This window comes from Corella eumyota, chromosome 4, assembly GCF_963082875.1.
Source record: "Corella eumyota chromosome 4, kaCorEumy4.1, whole genome shotgun sequence".
Lineage (NCBI taxonomy): Eukaryota > Metazoa > Chordata > Ascidiacea > Phlebobranchia > Corellidae > Corella > Corella eumyota.
In genome coordinates this window covers 3,781,233-3,792,974 of record NC_137493.1, presented here as the reverse complement: position 1 = coordinate 3,792,974, position 11,742 = coordinate 3,781,233, and the positions used below count along the sequence as shown (strand labels likewise).

Below are 11,742 nucleotides of genomic sequence, written 5' to 3'. Positions count from 1 at the left end.
TTCATAAATGTTAAGTAGGTTAAACTTGCTTAGATAGGTTGTAGGTGATTTGCAACCTGTAGTTGTGCTTTATTTGATGTAAAATCTTATTCAATGGCAAAATCAGCTCCCAAAAAGAGTCAAAGTTTGTTTAAGCAACTAACCTCAAGCAAATATGCTTCCGTAAGTTTTAAAACTAAAATTTATTATTTGAAAATTTAAATATAATGTTATTTTATTTTTGTATATATCTTTATCCTCGATGTGGGAAAGTCGAATGCGCGACTTAAACATAGAGTAACATCAGTTACTCCGACCCAGTCTCGAGTTACCTGTGGCAGTTTGGGATATTATAGAGACTATAATTGCCCGGTAATTATGCTGCTGATTAAGTGCTGGCCCAGCAGGAGTTCATACCGTTTATAGCGCCTTACTCAAGGGCGCTACAGCATGAGATCAGTGGGGATTGAACCCACGACCTCATGAGTGGTGTAGCAAGAGTTCTTATTACTACATCACGCTGCCGGTCAAATTATTAAATCATCCAATAGAAATTTAATGATGTGGCTATAAAAATGTTAATTTTTTTAATTTTATTTGCAGATTGTGATATTGATGTGTGCCTTACTATTCGTGTTCTTGTTTTATTCATTTGCTGTAACAGAAGAGGATTTTGTCAGTAAAAGTAGGGAGGCTTATAAGCAAGATCATGTGAACCACCAAAAACATGGTAAAGAACAATTTAAAAGTTACATGTTATTAATTATATACATTTTATCCTACAGATGCATTTACAATTACACTTATGTTTTCTTTAGACAAAGACTTTCAAGAAAAACATGCTGAATTGACAAAGGTAATGCTACTAAAAATCATTTGTTAGCTTTTTTATTCAACTTTTTTTTGTGTTATTCTAAAAATCTATGTAATTTTTGTTTAGAATCAAGCTGAAAAACATGCTGAAGAATATCACAATGATTACCACGTACTTTTTATTTTTATAAAGAGTAAGGACAATCCAAAGTTGCAGTAAGTAAAAGTTTTTTATCCTGATCAAATTAATTAATTATATTTCAATAATTTAGGCATTGCCAAATTATCTTAAAACTTTAAATGTTGGGTTAGGTAACTACATCATGTTAGTCTGTAAAATTATGTTTAATGATTTTGAAATGTTTTAAAAAAAATTATTATTTTCCTTTTTCCCACTGCATTAATGTTGTATTTATTATATCTACTTCTTGACACTTAAATTGGTGTGTAAAGAAATTCATTAGTGCCTGTTTTTACTTCCAGAGAGAAGTTTAAAGGTGTCTTTGGATCAATGCTGAAGCATGCTACTTTTAAGGAGGGTGAAAAATTTCATCTTCATTTTGTTTGCGACGATTATGGAAGAAGTTTTGCGGAAGAGTATCTTTCAACTCACATTCCTCATCCCAAGTTTATTTTAAAGGTAATGTATTCCATCACAGCCTAAGTAGCGATTATAAGGGCTTGGTTGGAGTCCTTTTACATTCAGAACAAAAACTTTATGTTTAAAACTTATGTATGTCCAATTTAAAAGTCTACAAAATATACAAAACTGCTGGTTGTGGTGATTGGGTATATGATTGCAGGCAAGATATAGTTTTAATTTCATTACAACAACTTTTGCCAACTGTAGGGTTTTATATTAACGTGACTTAGTCTTTTATTCATTGACAACATAAGTTAGAAATTAATGCTGCTTAGCCTTATTTGACTTTTTCTCTTTTAGGTTCATTTTCATAGTACTTCTACATTGTCTGAACAACTAATACCAATGACACAAAAGTTACAAAAAACATTTGGACAAGATCATCCATATTATGAGGACAACGTATTTTTCTTATCTTTGGTTCTACACAAAATTCTACCTGACACAGTAAGCTATATCCCTTAACGTTTATTCAAAAGATATATATGCCTAATTTTTTACTGTCTTCTATAAAAGCAACAATGGATTTTTATGTTTTATATAGGTCCATCGCTTAGTTCAATTAGATCTTGATTTAAAAATCATGGTTAACATCCGTGATCTTTGGAATGAATTTGCTTATTTTAATCAGAAAAATATAATTGGGCTGGCATATGAAAACCAGCCAGTTTACAGGTAAAAAAATGTATTTTTTCTAAACAAGAAGGGTTACTTAATAAGACTAATTTTTTTAGGCATATGTTATGGAAATATCGACAAGAAAATCCAGGCACTACATTTGGAAATCCACCGGCGAGTGGACAACCTGGATATAATTCGGGAGTTCTGTTGCTACAACTTGACAACATGAGAAAGTCGTATCTTTACAATTCAAATCTTGATGTCAACGTGGCACAGGAATTAGTGAAAAAGTAATATTAGAAACATTACAATAAGCTTGTGTACTTTTTTTTCTAAATTACCTAAAACTAAAAATTTTTTAGGTACCACTTCAAAGGCCATTTAGGGGATCAAGATTTCTTTACACTTCTTAGTTTTAGTTTTCCAGAATTGTTTCACACTTTAGATTGTACGTGGAATAGGCAGTTATGTCAATGGTGGAAAAACAAGGGTTATGCTGAAATATTTAACGAGTATTTCCAATGCTCTGGTGATATAAAAATTTGGCATGGTAATTGTGACACTAAAATACCTGTATAATGTTCTACTATAATGAAATATAATTTCACTAAAATGGAATATAATTTCATTTTATTCAATCTACACAAATTTAACTTTATCTTCATTTTTATATTCAAAATAGCGTAAAATAAAATGATCTATAATGGTGCAATTAAACACACTATTTTTCGTTTGATTTTAAAAATATATATTTTTGTGTCTGCTGATTTGTTGAGTTAATAATCAAGTTATTTCTATTATACTATTTAGACCACCGTAAGTGTTTTTTTTTATCATTTTTCATATTTTATGATGCTTACACATTTTTACTGTAGTTGTCTTTTTTATATATTCTAGTCAATCAATCATGAAGCCAATAAATATTTCATATAATATAAGGTTTATCGAATGGTATTTTTAGGGGTTATCTTAGTAAGTATTAACATTATTTGTACTAGTGTATTCAAGCTAAAAGTTTGTATAGATCATGATATGTTACCTACACATTTATTGTTACTTAATATCAGATTGCTCTTAAACTTAATAGGTATTTTTTGATGGTATAATAGCTTTAAAATTTGGGGGCTATTTATTTTGATTTTATTTTTTTCCTTCCACCATTATAATATGATATCCAAACTTTGTTTTCACGGGAGGGTCTGTGTAGTTGGGTGATGCTAAAGTGCTTACAGGTAGGGCAAATGCTGCATCTTGAAAGGGGCCAACCATAGAACCTCTTATCATCCAACCCAAGTCACCCTACAAAATTAATTTTTAAATGTTTAAACAGTCCCACATGCCCATCCAATTTTTTTGTAGTTATTAAAGTAACCTTTGTTACCCTATCCCAATCCTGAGTTGACTTTAGCAGTTCGGAATATTATAAATTATAATTGTGTGATTTTTAATCTGCCGATTCCTTTTTTTGGCTAGGCAGCGTTTTATACCATTTATATAACTCTTTATTTAAGCATAGGATAGAATGTAACCAGCAGGGATCATCAATAACCTCCTGTAGTGGTACCAAGTGTTGTAAACTTGTAATTAAACTATGCCACCAGAGTTTGCAGCTTGGTTTGTATGAGCAGATGCAATAACCTACCCCGGATCTAGCTTTGTCTTCACTATATTGTTGAGCAACTTCATTAAATTTCATACCAGCTTTCAGTTTTTCCATTGCTTCCATGGATTTAGAGTGCTTTTCACATAGAATATGACGAACCTTGCAACATAATCAGTTATGTTTTAGATTAAATTATACATATACAAAACACAACTGTTAATCTAAACAACCCTTTTTTAAAATACAATACATGAAAGACACCTTTACTGTTGAAGTCCCCCCCTTCTTTTCTTTTGAATTTGGTGCATTTTCTGATCCTGCAACAAAGCATCAGAGGTTAAAACACCACTTGTAACACAAAGCTATGTAATAAGGGTTACTTTAAGTGAATACTATTATTATTGGTTATATGTTGTTGTATACTTTAAAAAGATAGATTAAAAACCTTTTTTCCCAGAAGCCTTTGATTTGTTGTCACCTTTTTTTGGCATTATCAAGTTATTTTAACTATTAGTTTAGTATTATATCAAACTTTTACTGAAATTACATTTTTTAAATTATTGAGCACATGAAAAGGCTTTATCTAACGTATTAAAAACATAGAACCGTAGAATGACATTATGAAGTAAACATAACAGTTAACCGTAACTATTTACCAAAGTTAAACCCAACTAAGTCGGTAATTAATAATTGTACACCTAAAAAATACAACTTATAAGCCTTTGTTTGCTCTTTGCCTCTTTGCTGTACGCACATGCTACGTACAGACTCTGTTATTGTATATGACGTCACAACAAATGTGAAATGCTAAACGACGACAGCGAAAAAATGAGTAGTTCAACTCAACAAATATATATTTATAAAAACAAATCTTAAGATCATAAGATTTCTTGTATATTTAGGTAAATTTTTGAATCTAAAAATTTTTTAAATGTATTGTCAATATGTTTAACAAATTAGATTGATTTAAGAAATCCTGCACAAACAAGCACAGCAAGGTTTGAACGTTAATTTATAGATTTCCAGAATGTTTCTTCGCCCAAGACTTTCACTGCGATTTTGTATACCACATCGTTGCTACCAAACAGTTTTTCAAGTATCAAGGTAATGTTGCTTTTTATTTGTAAAGATTGCAAATTTATATTTTTATTACTAAAATAGCCTTCAATATTGTTATTACTGTACGTATTTGCTAAAAATACAATCTCCAGATTACTTTTCAGGAAATTGTATTAATAACATTTAAAACTGCAAAAGTCAACTCAAGACTGGGTTCAGATAACAACTGTTACCCAATGTTAAGACTGTAAAGTCAAATTCTTATATTGAGGATAAATTCGAAAGAAATTTGCTATTGTGTCTCACTTAAAAGGCATTCTTACATAAACATACACGTTGTAGGATTCAATACTTAAAAGGCATTCTTACATAAACATACACGTTGTAGGATTCAATACTTAAAAGGCATTCTTACATAAACATACACGTTGTAGGATTCAATACTTAAAAGGCATTCTTACATAAACATACACGTTGTAGGATTCATATGGAATGGTAATACCTCATGTCATTAACTGCTTTGTCGATAACGATTAAACATAATTTTCTGGTTGGTAAATTAATTTTTTTTAATTTATTTTTAGACATGTTTATCTACAAAACCAAAATTTATCTTTCAGCTTGCTTAAAAGAATACACAATCCATCTTCTGCATTTGTTATAAAGTTTAACAATTATAGCCAATCTATAAATTTTTCTTCGAATCAACCTAAATATGTATTGAACAATACCAATTTGTATAATTCGTTACCACATCAGTTGTGTTCTAACAATGTACAAAAGTTACAATCAGTTAGAGGTTTTCAATCCCGTCAAAACACTGAGGAAATAGATTTAAACAAAGAAAAAACAAACAGTAAAAAATCAAACTCCAATAAAGAAAAAAGCACTAAACCATCACTATTTTTGTACGGCATTTTTACAATATTGGTATGTATAATTTTTATATATATATATTGAGGCTATATATAAAAATAATGAATTTTTGTTTTTTAAATGGTCCAAAGTTGTTTAACTATATTTGTGATTGTTTTTTTTTTATTTTTATTTTCAGGTTAGTGGAACAGTTTTTGTCCTGACTGAGAGATATAATTTAACACAAAGATATTGTAATTTTCTAAACCGATGCATTCAAAATTTTGGATTAAAACTGAAAAATCCTTTGGTAATTTTTTAAAAATTGTTAATAAAGTGTTATAAAAAATGTATGATCATTTAAAGTAACATTGTAAGCGTGGTGTAGTGGTAAGAACACTTGCTACACCACACATGGAGTCATGGGTTCAATCCCCACTGATCTCATGCTGTAGCGCCCTTAAGTAAGGCGCTATAAACGGTATGAACTTCTGCTGAGCCAGCACTTAATTAGCAGCATAATTATCGGGCAATTATAATCTATAATATCTCGAACTGCCACAGGCAACTCGAGACTGGGTCGAAGTAACTGATGTTACTCTATGTTTAAGTCGCGCATTCGACTTTCCCACATCGAGGATAAAGAAATATACAAAAAAAAACATGTATTTTTGTAATCTTGCAAAAAAACACAAATTTTTTTAGCAACCCATTACCTGCGTTGAAGCAACTATTATTGGACTCAACTTGGCGGTTTGGTTTTGCTGGAGATTACCTGCTTTAATACCTGCAATGTCTACAAGATTTTTGTTAACCACATCACGTAACTAAATAATAATTTTGAATAAAGTTATATGTTAAAATTTTTTTGCTGTGTTATGTTAAGGCACAAGTTATGCTAAAATTAAGTAAATTAATTGTAGTTTACTTAAAAATTTTTTATTTTTAGCTGCACAAAAAGTTTGGTCGCTAATTGGTTCTGCTTTCAGTCACGTTTCTTTCTTTCATTTGTTGTTTAACATGTATGTTTTTCATACATTTGTTGAAGCATGGGGTCATTTTGCTACTTATCATAGCAACGCCCTTCCCAAGGTATGTAATGTGTTAAGTTTTCCACAGATTATTATTTAAAACAAATTTATTTTTTAGTTTCAAAACTTTTTACTCTAGATATATATTTGTCTAAAATATTTAATTAAAAGCCCTAAGAATAAGTTAAAAAGTTGTATGATAATTTTTTTTTTGCTAAAAACTATTTTCTTTTTTAAAAATGTTTTTTTTTTAGGATTTAATGTCTTCAAATAGTTTTCTATCATTTTATTTATCAGCGGCAGCTATTTCAAGTTATGGAAGTTTACTAATTAAAACAATAGGTGGCATTACTGTTCCTTCACTTGGTGCCTCAGGTATTATTGTGTTACAATTTCTAACCGAATTGTGCAAACACCATCGCTAAAATACACATATAATACTGCTTTTTATTAATAGAAAACCATATACATTGCCTAGTAACTGTCAAATGCAAAATTAAAAAAATAGGGCATATTGGCTTCTGCATACCAAAAATATTGAATTAATATTTTCTTAAATTTGCCAGAGCTAAAAAATGTAAGAAAAGTAACTAAATTGAATATATTTATTGGTTAACAATGTTTTAACTTTCAGGTGCTGTACTGGCTGTGCTTGCTTACATATGCAGTAAAACACCAGACAGTAGGCTTGCAATTGTGTTTATTCCGACTTGGTCATTTACTGCTGAAAATGGTTTAAAATGCATTCTATTGTTTGATACCCTCGGTTTAATTTTTGCTGCATTTACGAAGTGGAGGTATTCAGCTTTAGATCATGCTGGGCATCTTTCAGGGCTACTTTTTGGATTGTAAGATATTTTGTTTTAATGCCTTTGTGTTTTTAACCTTTTTGTAACTGTTAATATTTATCTTTTGATATACTTAACTACATTTTTTATACATTTTACCCTCAATGTATAAAGGTTATATACACGATCCAAACATAGAGTAACTTCAGTTACCCTGACCCAGTCTCAAATTGCCTTTGGGAGTTTGAATATAATAAATTATTTACCTAATAGTAAAGGTGCTAATTAACTGCAGGGTTAGCCTGAGTTTACATAGTTTATGACAACTTACTCAAGAGTGCTACAGCATAAAAGCAGAGGGGATTGAAACCAGGACCTCGTGTAGTAAAGCTAAGTGTTTTGACCACTACACCACGCTGCTGGTGTTAGCCATCTTCTGAAGAAAATAAATTATTTAAATCTTGTTTTTAGATGGTATGCAAAACATGGAGAGTATTTGTTATACAAAATGTTGAAGAAGAACGATAAAAAAGACTAATTCTTTATATAATATGCAATTTATATATTTGTAAAATTAAAAGAATAAAAAATGTTTAAAATAAACCTGTTTAGTGTTGTTTTTAGGAATTATTGAATGTTGTTACAGGTTATTGGAACTTCTATTTAAATAAAAATGTCTTAAAAAAGCAATAAAATTAGTTTTTTATGATAACCTTAAAGTAGTTTTGAAAAAGGGCATTAGTTTATTTAAAGCGTGGCTTATGCCACATTTAGGTTACGTCACTTCAACAACTTGCACGTGCTTTTGTTTACAAACTTTCGTTTCGTATAAATATATATTTTTCGAGTGTGTATTAGTTAAAGATGCTAACACCGGTTTTTAACATTGACCAGGATAACGATAAACTAATAATAAACATCAAAGCTCCTTACACGAAAATTTCCGAAGTTGATATTTTATGTGATGGATCTTGCTTTTGTTTTCAAGCAAAACCATATTATTTGAGGTAACTGTTAATGTCTGTAATGGTTGCCAGAAGCTTCGGCCGTGAGAAGGTTCGGCCTGCAAAAAAACGCGGGGGGTCGGTGACGAATAGTCTGTGTGTTAGGTGTACACTTTAATGTCTGTAATAGTCTGTGTGTTAGGTGTACACTTTAATGTCTGTAATAGTCTGTGTGTTAGGTGTACACTTTAATGTCTGTAATAGTCTGTGTGTTAGGTGTACATTTTAATGTCTGTAATAGTCTGTGTGTTAGGTGTACATTAATGTCTGTAATAGTAATGTCTGTAGTAGTCTGTGTGTTAGGTGTACATTAATGTCTGTAATAGTAATGTCTGTAATAGTCTGTGTGTTAGGTGTACATTTTTTTATTTTATTAATTTGCAGAAAATAATGTTATTAGGTTTAGAAAAATTATTGTTTTGCTTGGGTCTTTTAAAAGAACAAGTCTGTTTTTGAGTGGGCGAGCCCATGTATTTCTTTATTTATGTATTTAATTTAACAAATGAATTGTATTGAACTGATTAACTGTGAAAATAAATTTGTTAAATGCTTTTTTGGGCAGTTTCTACATGAACAGAAACGAGTTATTTATTTTAATTGTTTATGTTTACTTTTTTGTTACATAGTCTACTTTTAATTTAAATTTAAACTTTGTTGTTTATATTAGATTGGAACTTCCTGAAGAAATAACAGAGGATAATTCCAATTGTAAATATGATGTTGATTCTGGGATATATACAGTAAATGTTAAGAAAGTTGAGAAAGATAAACATTTTTCTGGCTTAGAGTTTTTAACAACTTTATTAGCTGGACCCAAAACAACCAATACAAAACCATGTTTGGTTGAGGAAATTGAAGACAAAGTGCCTGGTTCTGGTAAGCTGTTTTTTAACTAGAAAGTTACATTTTGCTTAATATAATATTGTAACAAATGACATTTTTTTAGTTTTAGAAGAATACAATCTTACCGTCAATAAATTAAAATGTCTTATTTTTAATTTTTTGTTATTTAAAATAGTTAACCTTTTTTTATTAAAATAAAAATGAATTTTTATTTTTTTAATGCTTTCATTTTACATTTATTTATGGGTATAGATTATACAAATATAAAAATTGCAAATATTTAAAACTTTTTGTTTAGTTCAAGCTGAAATTAATTTTAACTGGAATGAGATCGTTCAGTTTACTGATGATGAAGTTATTTCATTTGGTTATGGATTTTGCAATCAAAAACAAGATGTCATAACAAAACTACAGGTAAATTTTTCTACTTAAGCACCCCCTTTAAAATACTATTTGTACTACTTAAATTTCTACCCTGCATGTAACATTTAATTGAGTCTGGTTGGTCGTCATTTGGCCTAGTTTTATGAATGTTTATTTATGTAGGCATGGGTATTGGACATAAGTATAGGCTCTACTATATTTAGTTTTTCGCTTTACTATATGTAAATGTGTTGATTTTTATTTTCTTTTTTTTACAGAATGAGGGTTTGGATATAGTTTACATTAAAAATCCTGAGACCACAAGTTTTCCCAAGCGAAATATTTTGCGAAAAAAATCAGAAGATGAAAAATTTGATTCTGATCATTATTTGTTAGTTTGTCTTCATTTACAATACTATTAGGTTTATAAAATTAAAAAAAAAATTTGCAACAATGTAATTGGAAATTACTAGTATTTTCACAGGTTTATAACAAAACTTACTTGTTCATTTAAATTTAATTGTACCACATAACATTTGTTTAGGCACTTTTATTTAATTTAAATTTTTTTTTTTGATTCAAGGGCTGATCTATTTGAAAATGAAGTGATATTGGAAAAAATACATTTTCAACCATGGTGGAAGGAACATCAAAATATTGAGTTTACTTCCGATGAAAATGATAAACTTTTGCATTTGCCGAGACGTTCTTACTTGTTAAGCCAAAAAGAAAACAAACTAGCCTACTTAGGTAAGATGGAAATCTAAAAGGGTATATATTTAAACAAGGACTAATTGACGTTAAAATGAAAATAGAAACTAATGCAGTTTGTAAACTAATTTAAACAATTTTTGAAACGTAAATATTATTTTTTTTATATATTTTAATGTACTCAATATTAAGTTATAGGGACAATAGTATTATAAATCCCTATTTTTTTAAATGAAGGTGTTGTTGATATTTTATTTGCTTATGCTTATGATATAAGATCAACAGAAGATGAAGAGAATGTTGAATCTGCTTGGACTATTCGAACAATTAGTTCATGTTTGTCATGGTGTGATTACCCAAGTTCTTTAAAAAATGCCATAGTCGCATGTTGTAGACGGTCTTTATGTTATCCGCTTTTCAGGTAAATTATATAAAAGTTTTGAACCTGATAATCATTTTTTTAGATTTTTTTAAAGCTTTTAAAAACATCCAAAAAAGGATACTATAACATAAAAATTTATGGTTATTCAGATGCTTGACTATAATTTAAACAAGTCATGATATTTAAAAAAAATTAATAAAGTAAATTAAATTTTGTAATTTTTTTAAATTAGAAATTGGGAATTGGCTCTTCAAGTTATAAATGATGTTGCAGAAATTTGTAAATCAGGAGTAAAATGTATTTTAAGATGTTTTCTTGCCATTCACCAAGTTTTTCAGTCCTGCAATTCTGACCCAACTTATGTACTTAACGATTTATTCATCAGTGATTATTGCGTGTGGTTACAGACTCAGCCTGAAAAACACTTTGCTTCTCTTTCCGAAGCAATCAAACATACCAAGCTTTATATAACGGATTGTAGGCTTGACCTTGATGTTTTAGAGCAAGCTGCTAAATTGACTTTATCAGAAGAGGGGTTTGACTCAGTTAATAGCTCTGATGAAGAACTAGATTCTGATGACGATTCAAATTCAGTTGCTGGTAGTAATTCTGACTACAGTTCTGATGACAATTCAGAATCCGAAGTGGTTGAATCCTCACAGACTGATAAAAATGTTTGTTTGACTTTAAACAAGGAAATAAAATCTCTTTCTTTGGACGATAGTTAAACATTTGTTTTATTTTGCTTTATGTACCTTTATTTTATGATATCATTTGTTTAAGTACGTTGTGTTTATATAATTTTTTTGCTAAAACGTGAATGAGCTCTCAACAAAGCAAATTTTGTAGTTAAACATTATATTATAGGCCACAAGTATTGTAGGTCTTAAAAAAATTTGGAGTAGGTTTACTAAATTTAAAATAATTAAAAAAAATATTTTTAAAACAAATACTGTTAAAACGAAATACTGCGATTGGGTGCAGCTTATTTACAAGAAAACCGGCAGCATGGTAGAGTGGTAAGAACACTTGCTACACCACACATGG

General features: G+C 29.5%; 4 protein-coding genes across 5 annotated transcripts; 3 read left to right on the top strand and 1 right to left on the bottom strand.

Annotated features, from left to right (window-relative positions):
• On the top strand, positions 1-2,992 carry LOC145751656 (xyloside xylosyltransferase 1-like). The gene is made up of 9 exons (XM_082567854.1): positions 1-162; positions 583-709; positions 798-835; positions 920-1,008; positions 1,276-1,432; positions 1,736-1,882; positions 1,980-2,110; positions 2,170-2,346; positions 2,419-2,992. The coding sequence occupies exons 1-9, from the start codon at positions 94-96 to the stop codon at positions 2,633-2,635; spliced, it is 1,152 nt and encodes a 383-aa protein (XP_082423980.1). The 5' UTR covers positions 1-93; the 3' UTR covers positions 2,636-2,992.
• Positions 2,681-4,260, bottom strand: LOC145751657 (peptidyl-prolyl cis-trans isomerase NIMA-interacting 4-like). The gene is made up of 4 exons (XM_082567855.1): positions 4,105-4,260; positions 3,921-3,976; positions 3,699-3,818; positions 2,681-3,355 (listed from the first exon to the last, which is right to left on the bottom strand). Exons 1-4 carry the CDS (start codon positions 4,148-4,150, stop codon positions 3,197-3,199), a joined length of 381 nt encoding a protein of 126 aa, XP_082423981.1. The 5' UTR covers positions 4,151-4,260; the 3' UTR covers positions 2,681-3,196.
• A 306-nt stretch (positions 4,261-4,566) lies between these two features.
• Positions 4,567-7,991, top strand: LOC145751054 (presenilins-associated rhomboid-like protein, mitochondrial). 2 transcript variants are annotated; one of them, XM_082567133.1, is made up of 8 exons: positions 4,567-4,763; positions 5,339-5,648; positions 5,773-5,883; positions 6,279-6,396; positions 6,523-6,665; positions 6,859-6,979; positions 7,239-7,452; positions 7,864-7,991. In XM_082567133.1, exons 1-8 carry the CDS (start codon positions 4,687-4,689, stop codon positions 7,928-7,930), a joined length of 1,161 nt encoding a protein of 386 aa, XP_082423259.1. In that variant the 5' UTR covers positions 4,567-4,686; the 3' UTR covers positions 7,931-7,991. The 2 variants fall into 2 exon arrangements, with proteins under 2 accessions (XP_082423259.1, XP_082423258.1); XM_082567132.1 differs by having other exon boundaries at positions 5,303-5,648.
• Positions 7,992-8,256: 265 nt separating this feature from the next.
• On the top strand, positions 8,257-11,423 carry LOC145749880 (protein SHQ1 homolog). Its single transcript, XM_082565762.1, has 7 exons — positions 8,257-8,399; positions 9,064-9,272; positions 9,538-9,653; positions 9,881-9,993; positions 10,186-10,352; positions 10,551-10,734; positions 10,928-11,423. The coding sequence occupies exons 1-7, from the start codon at positions 8,257-8,259 to the stop codon at positions 11,421-11,423; spliced, it is 1,428 nt and encodes a 475-aa protein (XP_082421888.1).
• The last annotated feature ends 319 nt before the right edge of the window (positions 11,424-11,742 follow it).